Source organism: Parasteatoda tepidariorum, chromosome 4, assembly GCF_043381705.1.
Source record: "Parasteatoda tepidariorum isolate YZ-2023 chromosome 4, CAS_Ptep_4.0, whole genome shotgun sequence".
In the NCBI taxonomy this organism is placed as follows: domain Eukaryota; kingdom Metazoa; phylum Arthropoda; class Arachnida; order Araneae; family Theridiidae; genus Parasteatoda; species Parasteatoda tepidariorum.
This window is the reverse complement of record NC_092207.1, coordinates 75,872,437-75,896,604: the sequence shown is the minus strand read 5'-3', so window position 1 is coordinate 75,896,604 and position 24,168 is coordinate 75,872,437. Positions and strand designations below refer to the sequence as shown.

At 27.2% G+C, this 24,168-nt stretch overlaps 2 protein-coding genes across 7 annotated transcripts in view; one reads left to right on the top strand and one right to left on the bottom strand.

Moving 5' to 3' along the window:
• LOC107437856 (sterol O-acyltransferase 1) overlaps positions 1–1,210 on the top strand; it is a 44,757-nt gene extending 43,547 nt beyond the window's left edge. The window contains exon 13 of the mRNA XM_016049980.3: positions 1,070–1,210. Coding sequence (XP_015905466.1) covers positions 1,070–1,135 — 66 coding nt within the window. The 3' untranslated portion in view covers positions 1,136–1,210. The remainder of the gene's footprint in view (positions 1–1,069) is intronic.
• Positions 1,211–1,672: 462 nt separating this feature from the next.
• LOC107437859 (mitochondrial 2-oxoglutarate/malate carrier protein) lies at positions 1,673–24,158 on the bottom strand. 6 transcript variants are annotated; one of them, XM_071180061.1, is made up of 12 exons: positions 24,058–24,125; positions 22,877–22,969; positions 19,626–19,711; positions 18,562–18,623; positions 17,590–17,680; positions 12,864–12,944; positions 11,108–11,233; positions 9,867–9,957; positions 7,806–7,896; positions 6,380–6,479; positions 4,917–4,968; positions 1,673–2,896 (listed from the first exon to the last, which is right to left on the bottom strand). In XM_071180061.1, exons 3-12 carry the CDS (start codon positions 19,694–19,696, stop codon positions 2,717–2,719), a joined length of 945 nt encoding a protein of 314 aa, XP_071036162.1. In that variant the 5' UTR covers positions 19,697–19,711; positions 22,877–22,969; positions 24,058–24,125; the 3' UTR covers positions 1,673–2,716. The 6 variants fall into 6 exon arrangements, with proteins under 6 accessions (XP_071036162.1, XP_042904526.1, XP_042904527.1 ...); XM_043048592.2 differs by lacking the exon at positions 22,877–22,969 and having other exon boundaries at positions 23,976–24,158; XM_043048593.2 differs by lacking the exon at positions 22,877–22,969 and having other exon boundaries at positions 24,058–24,123.
• Between the last annotated feature and the right edge of the window lie 10 nt (positions 24,159–24,168).

Genomic DNA, 24,168 nt, shown 5'->3' with positions numbered 1-24,168 from the left:
AAACTATTAGACCGTTTCTTTTTATAATTTAAAAATACCAAAATATATTTTTACTTGCAATTGGAGAGCCAGAAAAAAATACATGAAAAAAAACACCGGTTTCCAATTTGCATCAAAAAGTATCTTAAACTCAAAATAAAGCTAAAATTTAAAAGTATTTAAACCATCTTGCCATAAGAATTGTCAGGACTTTAGAAAGGAAAAGTAGCTTACATTAAAAATTTTAAAAAATTATCACATCTTTTAAAAAATCGAATGGATTAGATATATTTTCCCGTAGATGAAAGACCATTAAAAGCAATTTATAATTGTCAAATTTGCACATTTTTAAGAGCCAAAACAATACAGCTTTGTAGCAATTTCTCAAATAATACAAAATTAGAACACAAACACTTTTCCTTATCACAAAAATTTGAAACTTTTCTTCATATTTACAATTTCATACTTAGCATGGAGGGTGCTTGCGAATTATAAGCAAAACTTAACCGAACAATTATGAATTACTGTTATAAATTCACAGCAGCAATGAAAAAAGGATATTATTAGCTGAAAAGTGTCATATTTTTTGAGAAAAGAGCCTTTGGAAAACAGATTTCAGTTTTTGCTTCAATCTGCTTCTCTGTTCTATTTTTTGAATCTCAAACTATTAATAGTAAAAAAGTACATTCCAACATTTATTGCCCCAGTTTTGAAGCAAGTGAAAACGAAAATGAAGAAATTTATGAAATTTGATTTTATATAATGGCAAAGAAGTAATGACCAATTTAAACTTTAATAACTAATTCAAGCATCATTTAAAAAAAATTTTTTTCCTTTTAAAATTTTTTTTATTGTCAGAAAATTGCTTATGAGCGTAGTTATTTAAACCAAATTGCAGGTAAGTGTTAGTAATCTTTCTGAAAACAATAACAATCTACGATAATTACTCATTAAAGTGCTAATTAAAAGAAATACACCACCAAAATCCATTTTTACTCATTTTTTCAGTTTTAACATGAAATTTTAGTGTAGAATTATATTAATACATTTCTCATTTATAAATTGAAACTATTCTTTTCTTTGTTACAAGGATCCAGTGGAGGACTTTTTCAGGCCAAGATCTTGGAACAAATCATGTCGTATAATCAAGTTTTAATGTTTACATTCCTGTCATTTTTTTAATTACATATCATGTGAGAGAGACATTTTTAATAAATTTATTTTCATTTTACTTACTAGTTTCTTCTCTTTATTTTCAAATACTTTATGATTGATTGTACAACTTTTTGACAAAGTGTTTGCTAACATACTCTTACTGAAAATATGCAGACACAAAAATTAGAAAAATTATTATTAATAACAATTAAATNCACCTGACCGGAACATATGCTCCTGCACCCCAGAGCCCAAGGTCAAGAAAACTGATATGGGCACAGTCGGCCTTGGCCCTCTTAATGGGCTGTCGCGCCACTGAGTTAGTTAGGATATAGTATTCAGCATGTTTTTTTTTAAAGACTTTAAATCAAAATTTATTCTTATATTTTTGTTTTTTTAAATTTGAAACAAAAGAAAACTATTTCTTTGAAAATGTAAAAAAGTTTTTAAGAAAGTGAGGGCTCTTTAAGGGCTGCAACAAAGAGGGTGATGATTAGCTTTTTCAATCGAATTAACTAAATTAAAACGAAATTCAAGCTACTGCCTCTTTTTTTCTTTATTAATTCTATAGGATTCCAATGAGACATTTAAAAAAAATTAATTTCTTATACAATATGTTTTTTTGAGAATACAATTTCAAATAATATTTGCATATAATTATTTCCAATAGAAATAACTAAATCAACATTACATCGCAAGTTGCTGAAATATTTATCATTAACAGATTTGTATCAGAAACAAAAATCTTAAAAAATAAGAAAAATTAAAATTATATTAAAAATATATGTGAAGGGCTTAGGACAGGTGAGCATTTTTGTTGGGGGAAAAAAAGCACCATATAATAATAAAATGTTTCTGAGCATTGTGCTATTACCTCTTAGAAATTTTAAGAACTAGCAAAGTACTTAATTGAAAACAATACAACCAAACAGGTTGACCTAAAAATGTAACTTTTGGGAAAAGTGTGGCCTATCTCTATACTATCCCAAGCTCTTTTACATATTTAAAAATATGTATCAAGTCCAAATGTAGTAACAGATTTTATTTTTAAACTACAACTAAAATTTACACAATTTATTGAACTTGAAAACAAAAACATGATTATACAACACAAATAATAATGCACAATAAATTGTATATAAATATCTATAGGTGTTGTTTGTTTCCAAAATATTTTAAATGCAAATCAACAAGTTAAACAACAATATATAATCTTCTCAATAATACTAATTATTGATTATAATATTCATAAAAGTTATTTTAATCAATGTACAATATACTACATTCATGGCACTAGTGCACAATTATTTAAACATCTAACAATTCAAAAAAACAAACAAAAGCATATTTAAGTAAAGAAAAAGGATATACCGGGTTCATATCCAAACTTATTCCAAAAAATATTTTTGAATAAATTTCATTTTCCCAACAACGGAAAGTCGGACCCAAAGATATGAAAAAAATATGCATTAATTCGTCAAGCAAAAATATAAATTTTGATTTTTAACTAAATTAACAAAATATAAATTGTTATTCCATAATTGCATGAATCAATTTAAAGAGCTATAGTAAATCTTCTTGATTAGAGTCCACCACCACCTGATGTTTTATCACCTAAAACATAGAAACGGTAATATTGATTCATTTGCTCTAAGAATATGAAAGTTAAAACTGTGTGTGGTCCCAGTCTAGCATAATAAGGTGTAAATCCTTTCCATAAGCTGAAGAATCCTTCATTTCTTATCACCTTCATAAGCACATCCTATATTTTAAAGAAAAAAATGTTTTTAACTTCTTAATTAGTGCAACAAGCAAGGTTTATCAAAATAAATAAGTTTAAAAAATGCGTGCAGTGTTCAACACTGCAAGCAAGCAGCCTTTANGTCCCAGTCTAGCATAATAAGGTGTAAATCCTTTCCATAAGCTGAAGAATCCTTCATTTCTTATCACCTTCATAAGCACATCCTATATTTTAAAGAAAAAAATGTTTTTAACTTCTTAATTAGTGCAACAAGTAAGGTTTATCAAAATAAATAAGTTTCAAAAAAATAAATATGTAGTAAGTATGCCAAAAATGACCAACAGTTTGAATAATTAAACAGAAAAAATAGAAGATAGATGCTGCATAGAAAACGAAATGTGTTTATTTTCATCAAATTTCAAAATTTGTTATAAAGTTTAGCAACAGATGGCAAAGTTGGCTGGAAAAACTGATTTCTTATTGTATGTCAGACCATTTCAACTAAAATATAAGCACTGAAATCTTTAGACAACCCCGTTAGACCACCACATATAGCTGCTGCAAAATTTCAAAATGTTTTATATTTTTTTCAGTTATCAGTGCCATCTGTTGAAGAACATTCAAATTAATTTTAAGAACTAAATTAAGAATAAGGTGTAAATAAAAACCTAAGCAGAATCCAAGAAATTGTATTTCTATCTCATTCCATTTTTTGTTAATTGATTTATCAGACTGCCAGTCATTTATCAGAACAATCTATGCATAAGTAATTATATCATTTTTACCAAAACAAGTAAAGCATTATCGCAACAGCCCCTGGTGGGCACTGGAGGTCATGGAAGTTAAGGCTTAACAGTTTCGTGACCAACAGCATGATTGTGGAGGCATGTTCAACACTGTACGCAAGAAACCTTTACTTCCCAGACAAGCTCGTACCCATCAAACTGAGGCTTGGTAGGCTTCAAGCCACCACTAAGGATCAAACCCCAGTTCTTTATAATAACAGTTCAGTGCCTTAACCACTGAATTATTGCGGCTATTTTTACCAATATATGGAGAATAAATTAACTAGTGGTAGTCATTTATTTATTGTCGTCGACTTTTGTGATCCCAGTGGAGAAAAAGTAGACAAATGAACACAATTGTTTTTGTGTTTAAAGTAAAATAGAAAGGTAAAAAAATAGAAAAGTAGAATAAAATAGAAAATATTATATTACCTAATATATCAGAACTTATATTTCCATAAAATATTTTGGATAGTAACTCATTATTTTAATTATAGTAATATTTTTAACTAGTACANCTTGGCAAACTTCAGTTTTTGACATTTTTGACGGTTTAAACCAGTATTATACCCTTGTCATGTCAAAAACCACTTTTTGACGTCAAAAACCCAACCCTGCTTCATAGACAAGCTGGTACCAATCAAACTGAAGCTCGGTAGGCTTCAAGCCACCACTAAGGATCAAACCCCAGTTCTTCATAATGACAGTTCAGTGCCTTAACCACTGAACTATTGAGGCTCTTTTTACCAATATATGGAGTATAATTAACTAGTGGTAATCATTTATTTATTGTCGTCATCTTTTGTGATCCCAGTGGAGAAAAAGTAGACAAATGAACACAATTGTTTTTGTGTTTAAAGTAAAATAGAAAAGTTAAAAAAAAATAGAAAAGCAAAATAAAATAGAAAATATTATATTACCTAATATATTACAACTTATATTTCCATAAAATATTTTGGATAGTGACTCATTATTTTAATGTAAAAAAAATATTTTTAACTAGTACAAAGTTATACTGCAAGGTTTTCTTTTTAGAATAAAATGTTTTTTTTTAAAGACAATTATAGGAATAAACTACAGAGCCAATGCATGATAACTCTATAAAATAAAGATTAGAGCATTAGATTTGCGTTAAATCATATATTTTGGATAAAAGAAGAAATAAAATATTGTGTTAGATAAAATCTAACCCAATATTCTAGAAATACAAAATTATTTTAAAATACTAAAATTAAATATACAATGTTAACACTTACCCCTGCACCTCTGTATTCAGGTTTGCCATCTATCATTTTCATGTTCTGTATCCTAATTTAAAAAAGGAAGAAAAAAACATTTAAATTAGATACATATACATATATTACTTCAAATAAAGGGGCAAACATGGTACATCAGGTCGGCAAACTTAAGCAAATTAATAAGTTTAACCTTTAATAGAATCAAAATGAACTTAATAACACGCTAACTTTAAATAAATAGATTTCTAGATATAATATACCCCATAGTGAAAGATTCCGCAAGTCAGAGACTTTATTTTCTTTGAAGAAAAATAAATCTTTTTCCTAACATAAGATTCTTGAAAACATTTAGTTTTACAACAAAAACACATTTTAGTACTTCTAATAACTATTCCTGTAATTACTAGACAGAAATTACTATTGCTAAAACAAATGCTCATGCTGTAATCAAACAAAAAGAAAACTGTTGAAAAAATTGTAAAATTTTTCAGATTTGTTATTAAAGAGCACAGTAAAAAAAATTTTCTTCTCATTTTTCATTGGTATTGAAGAACTAAACTGTAACTGTAACATGAGGCCTATAAAATTGTATGCTAATACAACACGAACACCTTGAAAAATAAATTTTTTTTTTAAAAAAAAAAAACACTTGATTATCAATTTTGGAAATAAATAGGAAATACTATTGCGGAAGCACTTATTTAAGTTGTAAGCAAACAAAAAAGAAAAACCATTGAAAAATAGTAAAATTTTTTGTGTTATTCATTACAGAGGATTATAATTTATTAATAGTTTTTTTTCACTGATATTAATCAATCTATTCATATTAGATTTGAGCAATAACAACCATTAACATTGTAAAACTGCAATTTTATATGCAGAAGATAAGGGAGCTGTTGGAACAAAATCTTTGTGGAAGACTTTTTCAGTGAAGGTAATTAACATTTGCATTCCATGAAAAGAAAAGCCACAAAAAAATTTCAGGATTAGTCTGAACACAAGGAAATTTAAACACAAGATCTATACACTTTAACATTTTTCATTCACACTGCGGTCAGAGCAAATTGCAAACAGGAATTTGAATTCTGAGATCATTGCATACTTGTGAAGAAATGTAACAGTATCTTGATCAGGAGAAAATCTGGAGAATTGAAGCTTATTTTTGCCATTGGTAAATAAGACCATTTATTTTGCAATATCGGTATTTTTAATACATTATATCTATAGAAATTCATTTGGGGATTCGGAAAATATTTATTACATTAAAATTTATGCCATTTTTGTCTGGATAAGCAACATAAACAGAATGCTTATAAATAATAAAGTTTAGATATCCCACATAGAACATCAACAATAAAACAGACTTAAAAATATATCATAATGAGTAAATTATCAAACTTTAAAAAAGTCAAATGCACTAACAGTTATCAAAGGAATATCGGATAAAATAATTATCACAAAATTAAAATGCTTTTCATTACCTAGTTTTAGCTATATCGACTGGCATTGATGCAGCTGTTGTGATTAGACCACTGATCATACTTGAAACAAAGTGACACATTATATTATCTCTAAAATAACCTAAAATACAAGTTGTTATTAATAAAAAAAATATTTCAAAAAGACATTTAAAAAGAAAGGCAGCATTTATCAAAATATGAAATATATTAAGTTATAACTATACAGTGTAACCTTGAAAATTCTGAAACCTGTGAAAAGCGAACAATTTTATTCCACTTGTAATGAAAAATAATGGCCTAAATCAGATTTAAACTTAAGATACAGAGATATGCATGCCATAACATTATCATGTTTAAAATCCAAAACAATAACTGCTGAAAAAGCAATTTGAATTCATAATGAAATTCTCACCAATCAAGAGTTTAAAAAAAGTGACTGTTTCACAATGCCCTATTCAAAATTCAGTTTGCTTGTTGTATTACTATTGCATCGAAAATTATGTAATTTTAAAATCAACATGGCAATCTGTATAAATTCATGCCAACAAGACAACTGAGAAAACCATAAGGATTTACTATAAAATCATTGAGAATCGAGCATTTTAAAAAGTTGTTTCTAAAATATGTGTCAGAAATCTGTAGATGTACTGTACGAAGAAAAAAAAAAATTAACAAGACTATACGCTTTCATAATGAAACCTTAGTGAATACAGCACAGCACTAAAAAGTAATAAGTAACTTAAAATTTGTGTTTCACAATTATTTCATATAAAAAAGATCAGGATCTTAAAAATCTGTAGCAATAACTGTTGGAAAAATGATTGAATTGAAAATTAAATCAATTACGTCAAAAAGTGAGTACTCAAATGCATAATTCAATTTTACATGTTGCTATAATTATAACTCTATTTAACTAAAAATAATGGGATTCCATAAAATGTGTGGAATTAATAATTATCTAAGAAATATTAGACAAGTCTATGTGAATTGATGATTTAATCTCAGAAAATAGAGCACATTGGCCAGATTTAAAATTCATGTGTTATAGTAGTGAAATATCAAGATTTTAAAAACCATGGGGAAATTCATGGAATAAGGAAAAAGTAAATCAATTACCATGTACTCATACATTTTTTTTTAAAATATGGGTCTGTAATATTTGAGGTTTCTGTAGTTTTAAATACGTTAAAAATCAGGAAATTTCCTAATTTCTAACCTTCAAAACAATTTCACAGTTCCAATTTTAAATCATTTAAAAAAAAAACTATCTGTTTGCAATGTTTAGTCGAATAAATAATACATGAATGTTGAAAATTGCAAGGAATTACTTACAGTTCTAAGCTTAAAAAAAAAAAGTTTAACTTACTTAATAAACCCTTTTGACACATTATTTTTTAATTTTAATTTACTGTTTTGATATAATTTAATAGACATGTGTTTAAATTACCTGTATTGAGTAAAATCTGTTTTGCTTGAGAATATGAAGCTAATTGTGCAGCATTGACTACCATAGCTCTACCAATAGTTGGAACACACCCCTATAGAAGAAAATAAGTATATTAAAATGCTTTATCGGTTTTGAAAAAACAAGTTTTTTAGTTTCATTGTTAATAAATTAAAAAATTCATTAAGTTAATAAATTAAAAAATATTACTTCAGTTACGATTACAATCCAGAACTTTGATAGGTTAAATTTATTTACTTTATAGCAAATAAAAAATATAAGTACAAAAAAATACCCAGACATTTTCCCCAAAAAAATGCTCATAATTTATGACGATATTTGATTTTGATCCACCCTACGGAGACTTAGAACCATACAAGAAATAGGGTAAAGGCAAATGTTTGATACTGGCCAATGATAACTCATCACTTTGTCTCGTTTTAAAAAACACTTTTAATTCTTCCCTTTTTCTGGTGAAAGCCTGATCGTAATCGTGAACATGTTCTAAGATAATAAGTAATTGAACTATATAATTCTTTCATGAAATTCGGTCAAAAGCATTTTGTTTTGGACATAGTGTTAAAGGTGACAGGTTCTACGGTTATGAGAAAACACATTTTATTATGAATTTGTACAAATAGAATAAGAGAAAAATAAAAGAGAAAATTTCTAGAATTGAAACAATGTACAAAAAAAAATTATTTCTAAATTCCAATCCCAACAATTAATTTGATACAATATTAGTAATTTTAGTAAATAAAAAGATCTTTTTATTCTCCAAATAATAGTATTTAATTTAACGTTTTTAATCTTATTCTTATTTAAATGTTATCTTATTTAAAAGTTTTTAATTCTTATTTAAAAGTTTTTAATCTTATTTTTCTACAGATAAATACATGTTACTATAAATTACCTTGAAATCTTGTGCCTAGATATGCTTAGCTTAATTTTTATTATATATTTTTAATAATTGTTTGTTATATAGTTTTCATAATTGTTTCTTACTTTAATTACCTATGACAAGGTAAATAAAATTAGCAATTTCTGAGTAAATCAGATAAATTGTTTTTAAATTAAAACTAAATGCATTTTGCACTTATACAATTCCAATATTGCATTATTTCAGCTGAATCCAATTTCTTGCAGTTGCTATGCAGAAAAAAGTTTTTAGACCCCTGATTCATAACAACTCTCAAGATATTTAGCCAGTACAGTAACTCAATACATGCTGAACAATGCGCTTTAATTAATAATTTTTTATATACAAAGCGTAACACAAAGATCTCCCTATACACCCCAGCATTGAAATGCGTTTATAATACAGGGTGCGTAGCCAAATCTTTCAACAAAAAATAAGCACCTTTTAAGTTATTTTTAAGAGCTCAAAAACTATTTTTAAGCACTATATACATTAACAAAATGCAAAATAAGTTTCAAAGATTTTACAGGATCATGATAAAATAACTAGTTTCTGACAAAAAAACTCTTTTCTTGGTTATATTAGCCACCATAAGAAGATAGAGAGATTTTTCGGTTCAACTTTAGAGTATAGAAAATGAAGCCTGAAATTGAGAATATCTAGCAAACTGCAGCAGAGTTGCACATGAGAATGCAATAATCTCACCGAACCCAGCTCAGTAGACGCAAATCCGGACTTGCAAGTATTTCGTCAAACATGTAAAATAATTGGCTCTTTCATACGCTAATCAATCGAAGATACGCTGAAATGAATTGTGAAAACGTTGAATAGAACAATGTGAAAAGCACACTTTTGCATAATAGGTTCCGAAAATCGACATGGTAAAGAAAAATATCTTATTTTCGAAAAGGGAAAATTAAGCACTTTTTAAAAACACCCAATAAAAAAGCACCTTTAAGGGCTTTTAAAAAACGAAAGTCGAAAAAAAAGCACCTTTAAGCACTTTTTAAAAACGCTATGCACCATGTAATAGATGACTTTTTAGTAAACTATTAATTAATAAAAAAAAAAATTCTGGTATTTCATAGAATGTAATATATAAGAAGCAGTTTCAAACAATATTAAAAAATAATAAAAAAACTTACCCGCCACAGTGTAAGAACTCCTTCTTCGCGAGTTATTCTAATGAGTGCGTCAAAAACATTTTTGTACCCCCTCCGCTCAGCTTCCGGAAGCCTGCATAACACACAGTTATTAGAAACATAGATTACTTTATTGAAAGACAATCACTTGGGAAACACATACAGATAAAAAGAAGACAAGAAAATATAATATTTTGCATTCCAGTTTTAAAAAATAAATTAGATTTTTCTTTCCTAATGGTTTCAATTTAAAATCTTAATATGGAAGAGACATAATGTCATTAGAGACAAACACAACTCCAAAAGTCCACTATATTTTAATTTTTAAAAAAAAAAAAAACAGCAATATAATAACACTTTCATAATTTTTCATTAAAAGTCATTTCATAATTTTTATCACAAAAAATTAACTATGTAGAAACTCTAAAAGTAATAAGTAACTAATGGTACTTTCATTTACGTCACACTAGAGCTGCACAATGGGCTGTTGGGGATGGTTTGGGAAACATCCATGAGGATGGAAGTGAACAATCAAAATAAATATTTTTGAGACATGCTTCATAATAATGATTTTTAAGTAATGACTTCATTTAATCATTTTTTCAGCACTACACCTTACAAGCCAAGACTCTCTCAATAATCATCAGTAAAGAATTAGTGTTAATTTGTAATTAGAAATCTTATTCTTCAGCACTATTGCTAGTTACAGACCAAAGTTGCCTCAGTTAGTATCATAAATCAGGGTAAAGAAAATTATAGGGAAGAATTAAAGATTAATAATAATGGACAAAATTTGTTCTTTCTTAGCGCAATAACCTGACACAGGCCAAAGCTTTCTCAATAGTAAGTATTCTCCATTGGGTTAGCAAAAATTATAAGAAATAATTAGAGTTAATAATAAGGGATAAAAAGTTTTCTTCAGCACTACAACCTTTTACAAGATAAGGCTCTCTCATTGGGTTAAAGAAAATTAGATAGAATAATTATGGATTATAAACTATTACTTATTCAACATTACAGCCTGTTACAGGCCAAGGCAGTATCAATAAATATAAATTTTATCGGATTAATAAGGTTTTAAGGAATAATTAGGCAAAAAAATCAGAGAAAAAAAATAGAATTAAGGTTGTTTGGTAGAATTTTTGAAATTTATATTGCAAATATAAACATTGTATTAAGGTTTAAAAAAGAAAATGGAAAACTACACAAATCACTATTTTTACAAAACAAACACTATTCCTTACCTTCCATCAGCTGTCATACGAATCAAAGATATTTCAGCTGGTGTTCCAAAAAAAGCACCTACTGCTCCAGCAGCCATACCGATTCCTGCTTTCATAAAGAAACCGGGAGGTTTACCACTATCTCCTCTATAAACAGTAAATAAAAAAAATTATCTATTTTCAAAATATGAGCATTTCTTAAAAAAAATTTCTACTAAGACAGTTCACAAATTTACGTTTATTTACATTGTGTTAATCTAATTCAACATGTGTTGTCACTGACGATATGAAATATTGATTTAAGAATGGGACGAAATAGAAAAGTACAGTTTGCTGCACTCTGCTTAGTAAACTAGATAGTTCCATCTCCTCAGTTCTATAATTATTTACAGAGCTTATTAACAAATGGCCTTGCTGACAGGAAAAACTATAAAGCAATGTGTTCTGTTGTTTGTTAAACAATTTTAAATGAAATATTTTCATGGGTGTACGTTAATTTTGTTCTCAAATAGTGCCACATCGTATCTGCAAATAATGATTACTTTAAAAATGTTGTTTTATAATTTTGCTAATTTAGCAACACCACCCGTTGATGAAATCTTTTTAATTCATTTTGAAACTTGGTAAGAAATAAATTGTTTAATTTTATAAGCAGAATGCATCAAATTAAAAAATTTTTTTCTCACTTTTTCAGTTTTTCTTTAACTGATTTTTCAAATCTTTAGTTCATTATAGAACACCTGATTTTTTATATCTAAGAAATCGTTGAAGGATTTTAAAGAACAGGTAAATATCCTATTAATGATAGTAATAACCTAGCATAATTCAATATCCAAAAAAAAAATCCATTCATAAACATAAATATTGAAATATTTATGAAGAAACCCATTGTTTCGTAAAACTTATGTGAAGCATATACATACGTATGCAGCACGTATACGTATGCAGCACGTATACGTATGCAAGAAAGTTAATAAAATCAATACAATAAAAGAAAAATAATTTTAAATGCAATATGATTGCTATCAATCCATATTAAGTTATCTTGATGCAGTCAGTGAAATAAAAACAGCATAGAAGTAATTTTATTTTAAAAACACAGAACTTTTATTAAATATATTTTTCATATTTCGTTTAGTACTTTAAGTCAACTTAGGTCAAAATTAGCAAAAAATACCTATATTTAGCATTTTAATAAATTATGGTTATGAAATACAACCTGCGTCTTTTTCTACGTTAAAGGTAAAATCTTCTAAACACGGCTGACTTCCAAACAATAATTTTTAAATATGCAGTCATTTAGATCTGAGAGAAACACTTATTCATCATTAAAATTTCTTTACTATACAAAATAAATTATTAATAGCTTTTTGAATATAAATGGGGAAAAAAACTTAAAACTACTTTTTTCGGATTTTATATTTTAGTGCAATATAATTCAGATAATCTAACAGATTTAATAACTATTAAGACTGTTTCTTATAATTAAAAATACCAAAACAAATTTTTTGTTTGCAATTAGAAAAAATATATATAAAAGGGACACCAGTGTCCCATCAGCGCCAAAGGGTTAAAGCAGTTTAGAGAGAATTCTTATGTCAGATATTTTCAGTAGGTATATTTAATCTTTAAATTTATACCTCTTATGAAACTTTAATACTTCAGTACAAACTACATTACAGGTATGAAAACCATAAATAGATTTTAAAAATCAAAGCAATAAAAATATATGAATTAATTCAAACAACATAAAAAATATTGAATACTATTTACTTACGAAAACTTCTGAAATAATGTTGAATAAACTCCCATTCTGACAGTTGTGTAAGATGCTTGACGTAGCAAGCCAGCAGAAAGCCTAAAACATATTTCAAAGTATAGTAAAATTTGCTTTTCAAATAAATTTTTACATCATGAAAATTTTAAAATCAAAATCCACATACAGTTAGTGAATAGTTTATAGCCTTAAGACTATTACTTTTATAGAAATTCCTGTTATAAAATAATACTTTTAAATAAAGAAAAATTAAATATTAATTTAGCTTTAATAGCTATATTAAATGAAGATGAAATAAACTGTCACAAACAACCTACATCTAGTCAATAAACTTGCTAATAGGCTACATTTTAAATAAAATAAAAATTAATTACAAACTAAANTTCACATATGAATATAGGTTTTTGACATTTTCGACATTTTTGACAGTGAGGTTTTTGACGTGACGGTTTAAACCATGGTTTAAACGGTCAAAAACTGTCACATGTCAAAAACCTGCCAACCCTGGCTGAAATTGATATCATTTTAGGACACAGATTTTGATAACTTTAAAAATACCTAGCTCTTAAAAATAACAATGTTCCTAATGAAAAAGAAAAAACTTCCCCATAAAATGAAAATTTTTTAATAATCAAAGAAGAATTACAATCTAAAAATTATTTCTATCCTAAGTTTAGAGAAAATTTTATTAACATGTGTATATTAATAGAAAGTGAGATACAATTTCCATTATAGTTCGAAACAAATTTTAAATAAAGCGAAAAATAACATATGGGAAAAAGAAAGTTTTGAAAGAAAGAATTTTGGCAGTTATTAACGATATAAAAAGCAAAAATATTCTTAAAGCATTCAGTAAAAAATTATTTGATAATGCAAAAAAACCACAAATGATGGGTGAAAAAATATTCTAATGTTTAAAAAAAAATTATAAACGTAAAAAAAAATTCTCAAAAGAAAAACAGAATCTTCAAAGTTTAAAAAAATGGCTGTAATGAAAAAAAAAAAAGGTTAAAAAAAAAATAAAAAAAAAAGCAAAAGAAAGAAAAATGTCATCAAAATCCATTAGTAACCATCATCATTGTGCAAGTAAATTTAATATCATAAATATGTTTGTATAAAGCAACTTTTCAAACCCCCAAAATTTTACTCAATAGGGGGTAGACTTTTATAGCAGCAATAAAGTTGGGCATTCATTGATCCTGAAATATTAATACAATATAAAAAATTTAATAGATATGAATAAATCTGTATGAATTTACCTCTTAACTATTTTTAGTATGCTATAACAATTAATTTTGCATTATCTCTCATCACATTTCCTTCCCACATTAAGTTTTTTTTTAGAAATTATACTTTAAATTACATTCAGAAAAAAATATTAAGTATAAGAAAAATTAAGATAATTTAATCAAGAATTTTTCAAAAAATATAACCAGGGTTGATTGTGGCACTGAGTGAAAAACCCTGAAAATTTTATGTACAAAAAGTCTATATGATTTTATAAACCATACATGATTCATATTTAACATAACTTTTTGCACTAACATTTATAATTAAATAACCTACTAATGCAGAATATCACACCTTTAGAGTAACTAATTCAAGAAAAAAACTTTCTTTTTACAAGAATTACGATAATGGATTTTAAAATCATGTGAATATGAATTGCAATATTGGATTTTAAAATTGTGTGAATATGAATCGCAATATTGGATTTTAAAAATGTGGAAAACAAATTGCAATATTGAAATTGCTTAAATACAGTTTTTAAATCAGATAAATGCAAATATTGATGTTTGACATTACTAACATGTGAACATGAATCGCAATATTGGATTTTAAAAACTCATGAATACGAATTGCAGCATACAATCACAGCTGTATCACACAATGAATACTTTTAAAACATGCTATAAAGTTGCAAATTTTAAGATTCCAGAATATCTGTGGAGGATTTTATAATGCTAGAAGAGTTATCTTACATATACCACTCTGCAATGAATTTTGCATTTGCTGAGTCCCACAAAAAATTTTCTTTACCAACCATCTAAAGGAATTTGAAAATTAAAATAGAATACAGTGAACTCTCACTTATGCACCGGTGTAAGGGGCCAAGAGAAAAAAGCGCATTAGTGAAAGAGGCGCATAAGTGAAAAACTTCAAAATTCTAAAACGCAATGCAAATTGCAGTGACAATATGAATAAATATGTTTCTAAAGATTTAATGTTAATATTTATACTGTTTTGGTATTTACTATAATTATACAAAGAAAAAATTTAACATACCTTAAGACAATTTATTTTCTTACAAAATAATCTTAATACATGTTTGTATTTGTTTTTGCCGACGTTATTCAAAAACAGTTTTTTCCAGTTCATATAAATGGGATAAGGGGGAGTTTCAGAAGCAAAATTAAATTGTAAATAGTCAGGAATAGTGTCTAAAGCTTTCAATACTGCTGTGTGATTTGGAGAAACTTTATCATCTCGTCAGTATCATCCACTACGTTCTCATCATTCACAAGTTTTAGTTAGATATAAATGAACAGTTCTTCACAAAAAATTTGAGTTTTATGGGAGGGGGTGAAACATATCACATGATAAATTTCTAAGAAAAATACTTGACGTCATAATATGCTGCACAATAAGTTGTTCAAGTATTTCCCTCACTAAACAGATCACCTCCTTTTATGTACTCATAATGTCCATCTGACTGCAAGTAAGTGATCGCGGTCTCTTTCATCTTTCGTATCCCAGGTGTCTTCTTTTTCTAGAAAACAGCATGGGGGTAAAACTAACCTCTGGACAAGAGGAATTGGTCATTTTCTGAAAGATGAATGGGCTTTCATTGTTGTTGGTGTAAAAGATAAGACACCCTATTCAAAATTTTAGAAAGAATCTCTTTCCAGAAACAGCAAAAATGAAAAGGTCACAGGGGGAAGCAAATTCAATAGGATCTAACAACATATATTTCTTTTTATCTGTAACAAGGATTGCTCATTTGCTTCATTTTTAATTTAAAACATTTTTTTTAAAAGAAAAAATATTTAAAGGATTAAAAAATTAAAATGCCAGCCAAAAATTTCGGCGCATAATTGAAAAATTTATTTTTAAAGCGACGCATAAACGAACGATGTTTATCATTATTTTCCTATCTAATGCACTGGGACCTATAAAAATCGGCGTATAAATGAAAAAGGTGCATAAAAGAGGTGGTGCATAAGTGAGAGATCACTGTATTCCATACTTGTTTTTTTTTTTTTTCATCTGTTGACTTATATATCCAACATAAGAGAAATTTACTATCTCGTAAATAGGAAGTCGACTTATACACCGGTATATAATGTCATCGATTTTTTAAAAAAAATTACTCAATAAAAAAAGTCAATGCTAAAGCTTATGCGTGTATTTTGGACACAACTTTTATTTCTAAAACAAAGATACATTCTTCAAAAGGTCAGAGAAATAGAATAAATTCATTTTGAAAAATAAATTCACCTTAAACATTCTAGAATAAAATTTAGTATGTCATTTAAATTTTTATTTCATAAAATTTAAAAAAATAATTTTTCATTCTGAAACAAATAAAAAAAAATACACGAATCTAAAAGGCAAAGATATTAAAAAAAATAGATAAATTATATTTAAGACACATAACTACAAAAGATGTATCGGGTGCCATTACTTGATTGGACCTGGAAAAAAAATTTTCACAACCCGTTACCAGGTCCTTAGTCTCACAGTCTGGTATCTTCACCGATTAACCTTCATTTAAATATAACCTTCAAACAAAACTATTCATAAAAAAGGCACAGATATAGAATCGTAACGTTAAGGACAGCAAAACTGCTATACTAATTTTCTGTTCAACATTGGTTTTAAAATAAAATTTCTCACAGAGAATCAAAAAGTATAAGAGATTGTACTAAGTTAAATCTCCATGCAAGTAAATTACGTTATAGTTATAAAATGATTAAAAATTGAACCCTAATGATTAAAACATTTTTGATTTTTAATATATTGTAATTCTGCTAGAAATTTTTTAAAATAACCAACATTTATCAAAACCTACATTTATAAATGCTATTGAAAATTAAATAAATCAAATGAAAAATTAATTAAGAATTTCAACTGTTAACAGATAATTCCACATCATAGCAAAGTTTAACAATAGGTATTCAATATCTCTGAGAAGTCATAACAAATTTTGTTTAGAAACATGTTTTTAGATATAGTTTAAAAATAAAAAGATGTTTTTTTTCTATGTAAAAATTTCCTCAGGGCATGCTCAAATGTGACTTTCCTTAGAACTTGGTGCAAAATATTTGTTCCATAGAAAAAAGAATTTAGGTAAGTTATCTTATTTAGTTTTAAATAACATGAACAAAAAATCATAAATGCACAAAAAGTAATATTTCTATAGAAGTATATCACAGTTACATTTAATTTCAAAACTCTTTTTCAATTAAACTAATAGCATCTGAGTTTTCATTAAAAAAATTAAGCTTTCATAATTATTATATAAGACTTTCTAAAAAATATACTAAAACGTGAAAACTTACACAATGGGAAATAAACATATAGCACATATATGTGTTTAATTTTCCGCAAGTACAAAATCACGATTATGTTTTTTTTTTTTTTTTTTTTTTNATTGTTTTTTTTTTTTTTTTTTTTCGTGCTCAAAAGACAGTTGAGAATACAAAGGCAAAAACAATTTCTTTACCCAACATAAAGACCTGATATTCCCTCATTTCTAATAACACTCTTTATAGCATGTAAACTAGTTTTATGCTCTTTAGCCTTTCCACCTTCACCTAAAAAAAAAGCAAAAATAAGTATTAAAAATGCCTGCAAACAAAATTTTATGTTAGAAGACAAAGAGTGATAAAAAATTTCTTTTTACAAACAAGACAGAGATAAAAGTAGGCACATAGTGTCCCAAAAATGATTGACAACTTGAAAACTCAATTATAATGTCATTATAATTTATAATGTCTCAATGGTACTGAGAGTTATCCTTGCTTTCACTACTTATTTATTAACTTTTCTCATACATTAACGATTTTATAAACCTGTAATTATATTTATGATGATTCAGTATTGATTTACTCAGAGAAAAAATTTATAAAAAAATATGTTAGCCAGAGAAAAATAACAAAATTTAATAGCATTATTTTAACATATTGAATTAATTATGAAAAGATATGCATTTAAAAAAAACTGCACAAGTATTTTTCATCGAACTTTTCATTTCAAAATAAAATAATCAAATTCAACAATAAAGTAATATGTTTTCCTGATAACCATTCTAAAAGTTAAAGAGTTTTTTTTTTCTTTCCATTTTTACTTCCCAAAATCCAAAATTCAGTTTATTTCATTCATTTTCAGCTTCTGCTTACACCAAATTCAAAATTAGACGATGCTGTTCCACGCCGGTAAATTCAGTTGTCTGATATAAAACAGAACTTAACTGTAGACCTACTATATTGTAGATAAAACAATCAATCTAAATATTTTCACAACATTAAAAAGTTTCTATTTGGTTACAAAAATTACGATTTCAACTTTATTCATAAAATAGGATCCTGTCAAAAGAAGGATGACTATTCCGGGTCCCACAGACAAAATTTATTGGGGATCCCTGCTAGCAATTAATAAATAAGAGCTATTGTTGGAGTTATAATAAAACACTTACCACTGAGCTGCATTCTGTTTTTAATGAGATCAAGAGGCTGTACAAAGCAAGTAGCTGCCATTCTAAAAAATAATGGAAAAGTAAATAATGAAGGATAGAGATTTTTTCACAGCAAAAAAATTATTATATCAAAATTTTTGAACGAAGAAGTGTTTTACAGAATTTTCTGTACACTTTAAAATGTTTTTAAATAATTAATGCAAAATTTTCTAATTAATTTATAAGAATATTAATGCGCACTCAGTATTGAAAATCAAACAAACATATATCATTCACCCATATCTCTCACAAGTCCTTATTCAGAAAACTCTTTACACGGTGTTTAGAATAAGGTATTTTGAGTTTATTAACCGAACTGTTTCACATCACAGAGCTTTTGGAGCCTGCTCCAAATTTCTTTAACTTTTGAAAAGTTTATCATTTCCCAAGTGAGATCATTTTTCTTTATTTAATAATAATTCCTTTACGCAGATTTTAAATATTCCCTTCAGAAAACTAAACTACAATAACAAAAAAAACCATTTTAAGGATTAATAAAATACAATTTACAATTTTTACCAGCTCGGGAAACATTCCTACTGAATGTGGTTTGATCGTTCCACTTAAAATATTCCAATCAAATTCTCAATTTCTAAATGTATAATTTTATATGAATTTTTATTTTGATGAAAAGGTGACAAAAATATTGTTGGAACAGCATTGAAAAATACTTTGTAATAAAATGAAATGCTGGTAATCAAAAAATTTTGAATTCTACACAAAATCATTTATTTAAAACAAAAAAGAAGGAAAGAATACTCTCTTGACATGAAAACCAATTAAACTTTTTGGTTTGTTTTCAAACAGCTTTGTCAGAACAGTTTGGAGTGGGTTCCAAAAGTTCTGTATCTAGAAACAGACCCAACATGTCTTAAAATTTCTCAAATCCACAACATTGCTTCAAATGAATAAAATAAGCATTTTTGGTAACATTTTTCAGAAAAAAAAAATCTTGATTTAGCATAAAATTAAATTATTATAAACTCTTTTAAAAATAAAAATAACATTCACATTATTTTTCTTACCCTGCGGTACCACCAAATAAAAATCGAATATAATTTGGCATGGAAGGCGGAGGAGGTTGAGATGCTGCCATTTTTGTTTTATAATTCTGGAAGGAAAAAAACAAAAAAATTGTACTTAAAAATATATATGTACAACAACACTTGCAATAAAATAAACATTTTGCTTAATTTCACTCATACAAAGAAAAAGGTAGAAGAGAAGATATACATTAAAAGCAGCTAAGGCATAGTTTTTTTAAAAATGAAACATGCACAACTTAACACTATAAACAGATACAAAAAAAATTTCATAACAATGCTTATAAGTGTAATTAAAGAATGATGAAAAAAATATTTAAAACTAGAAACTTTAAAAAAAAAAAAGCTGTAGAATTCAAAGAGCTGGGTAAAAATGAAAATGCAACTCTTTGAGGGTAAAGCCAAAGGGCTCTATTTGAAAGAAGAGAATAAGAAGATAATTTTAATTAGTAATGCATGCTTTAGCTTTTGTTCCCAGTTAAAGGGATAAACTTGTAGGAAAAAATCTTTTCTGTTAGAAAGAGTGTGCTTCTCTATAATAAGAAAGGTCACGAAGGATAATAAAAGAAGAAAAAAAAGTTTGAAATCTTAAATGTTAGAAAGGGAGTAATCTAAAAATTATTAAAAACTGAAATTCATGAAATTAAATATTTTAAGGGTGGGTCTGCTCCTCTCAGCCCCACCTAGATGCATCAATTTTTGTTATTTGTTCTCTTGAATAAAGAATTTTAAGTTACTTTTTTTAAGAAGTTTCAACCAAAATATGAAACATATTTATTGCATTTACATCAAGTTTACTAATAAATACACTTTCTTTCAACAAAAGACTTAACATTTTTAAGCATGACTAAATTATGATGAAATGTTACATAAACGCACTATTATCTACTCAATGTAATAAAAAATTTTCTTTTTACGATTAAAATATTAGTACAAAGCTCTATTTCTAAGCATTTAAGCCTATTTTATTCCCAACTTTGTTGTTGTGTTCAGATTTTTTCATATTAAAAAAGGATAATCTTAGTTTAAGTATTTAATTCTGCAACTAATAAGAGATAATCTACTGTTTAATAAATTTTAATGTATTCTTAAATAATAGTTCTATCAATATCTGTAGATAGAAATAACTTCACAAAATTTATCTAAGTTAGAGCTAGGAAAATTTATTTCTATAGCAGGGTTGATACTTAATTAGTGGAAGAAATCACTCGAGTTTTCAGAGGAAGAATTCTAAAAAATAATGCATGTATTTTTAACTATGCAAGAATGAGTTAACACACGAAAATAATTACGTTGGACAAAAAACACCAGAAAAATCAAAATCGCATGAAAAAGTTAGAAACAAGCATTAAAGACTATTTATCATTATCAATCTAAAAGCCTTGAAAAAACTTAAAAGATTTACATTAGTTCAAAAAGCCCCACTTGCATTATCTCTTTGGCGCCTTGGTGATTGCAGTTGGCAAAAATAGGCACCGATATGAAAATATCCCCCAATTGCTTTCAACATACATATCATCAGTAAGTTTTTAAATCTGGACACAATCTGAAATGTGTTTTGTAAAAATGGACATAGCTCTAAATGAATGCTTATAAAAATGGATGCAGCTTAAAATACATGTTTACAAATGCTAGTTTTAATTAAATGCTAGTTTTTCCTTTCTTATTTAAAAACCAAGCATAATCATTACGGGGCCAAGTCCCAGACATCAGGATCGTGGTGGCTAGGTATATTTAAATGTAATTCTTTAGGTAATGTCTTCATATTCAGAACTCTAAGCAATAAAATGAGTTTCAAAATTCTTACAAGGTAAATTAAATTTACAAGCAATTTTAAAAAAATATATAGCACCCATGGCAAACTTGTAAAAATAACTGATGACTTTGCAAGTCTTTGACAACAAAAAAATAATAATTTAATAAAACATACCAAAGGACTCACACAAATGGACATAACTTTGCAAATGGAATTATTTCTATATAGTGATCTGTTGCACCAACTAGAATCGTCAAGATACCAAATGGATTTTAAATGTGTAAGTTTGATTAAAAATAAATAAGTAACGATGTATGCCCAGGGAGCTATATCCTTCTAGTTTTACCCCTTTTATGACTTTTTATTTCAGTTTCTCGCCGGCCGCTCATTGGGAGTTGCAATGACTTGGAGATTATTCCACCGCAGATCACAATATGGAAATCTTCCTTTACAAATTTATTCGTATTCATAAATTAATTCTTTAAGAAAAGTAGAATACTTATGTGTACGCAGTAGACAAACAGAATCAAATGCAAAGACCATTTTCTTAAACACGCATTTCGAACTACACCGATTTTCTCAAACATGCATTTTGATTTCTGTTCATTTTCGTAAACACAGATTTTGAGCTATGTCCATTATTATAAACAGATATTTTCAACTGCGTCCATTTCACACTGATTTTGATCTGTGTTCCGATTTAAAAACTTTCTGACAATAGATATAAATAAATATTTACCATTATTGCAGAATATAGGCAAATTTATATTGCCCAATAAAATACATGTATTAGTTTTGTACATCATGATTTAATACAGTATGTACATCATATTTTTTTTCATATTATATACATGGAGGTAAGTATTCTCAGAAGATTTCTGTATCCCATATCGTGATCTGTGGCAAAACAATCAAATCTTGGCAACTTCCCAGCAGTGGTTCGCGAGAAGTTAAAAATAAACATCACAGAAAGTAACCAATTCGAAGGATATAATTCATAGTGGCTGGAATGTTTTGATATGGTGATCTGTTACGTCAACTACAATCGCCAAGGTGCCAAATAGATTTTAAACTTGTACATTTTTATTAAAAAAATATGGATGTTTGCCAAGGAGTGGCTACAAGTTATACCTTTTGAGTTTGACCCTTTCTGTGATGTTTTTTTTAAAGTTTTTGACAGTCCGCTGCCCGAAAGTTGCCAAAATACTGCCACAGAGCACGATACACTTTTGCACATTTTTTTAAAAAAAATTCTAGTTTAAAATCAATTTGGCGCCTTGGCGATTGTAGTTGGTATGGCAGATCACGATACAGAACTATCCCCAGTATTCTCTTGTTCGTAAATATTTATTTATACAGAAAGTGATTTTCAAAAAAAACTTTTTAAATTTCCCAAGGTGCCAAATAGATTTTTAACTTGTTAATTTTTTAAAAATAAATATGCAGACTTTTACCCATGAGTGGGTTTAAGTTATACCTTTTCTGTGATGTTTTTAATTTAATTAGTTTCTCACAGGCCACTGCCAGGATTGGCAATTACTTTGAAGTAGATCACAGTATGGAAATCTTCCTATTTAATAAACAAATACATTCAAAGCCATATAAATCTATATAAAGTTCTTCTGATCTAAATATTAGCTAAATTTTTAACTCCAGATTTTGTTTATTTTCTACAAAAGTTGTTATTTTAAAAAAATTTATCATCGGCGATTGAAATACCTTTCATTACATGATAAATTTTTATGAATATGCTTTTTAAATAAATTAATGCTGCTAAATATAAATTACGCCTACATTTTCTTTAAGAAAGAAGATCAAGAAGATTAATAATGTAAAAGACCTTGCAGTGTTTTGACTTCTTCTCTTATTAAATGAAAACAACTTTATAAGGACAGTTATGTTTTACAACTTAATTTTTATGTTATACAGTATTAATATTCCTGAAGTTAAAAAAGTCACAACGAAATATGAATAAAGATATGGTAAAGAAATATTGATATGAAATGTTAGATAATAAGAACATTTTACATACAAACTCGAACAAATATGGAATGTATATTCACAAAAAATATGATGGATATTCAACAATATGTTCCACGCATTTGTTATTTAAAAAAAATACTATACCAATCATAAATTACTCACATTCGTGTTCAAGAAAACTATATTAAAGTTCGGGACGAGGAAGATGTGAAAAAATCTTAAGAGGAAATAAGAACTAACATAAACTTTAATTTATTTCCGAAATCGGATTACGATTTTACGAATGATAAATTTCCATAGGATGAGTGTAAATTTTCCACTACTTTGTCGATTTTGTAATATTCAGTTTATTCAGTCCGAACTAATTAAAACGTTTTTAAAGTTCAGTTTGAATGGATTTTTGTGAGAAAAAAAAAAGTCAAGCACGTGTTTTTGTTTTTATTTTAAATTTGATTTCTTTTTTTTCTTCCTCTCTAAGTTCGACCTTTTCATCTTCAAGGAGTCACTTTCAACTTCCACATAAGGGTTACCGGAATTTGTAACAGGGATGCTAAAAAAAAGTTAATTTTTGAAAAAGGAAAAAAAAACCATACTTAGTGTTATAATTTTCTTAACTTTTCTTTCAGTTAAATTGTTGAGATTTTATTATATGATATATACTTTATACTTATATACTTTTTCTTTAAAAAACACGGTCCCTTCGTAATTTTTTATCTGCCAAATAGTCGCCAAATGACATTTCTATCCCATGAGGTTGGGGAGTGGAAAATGAAACCAAGGGACCCT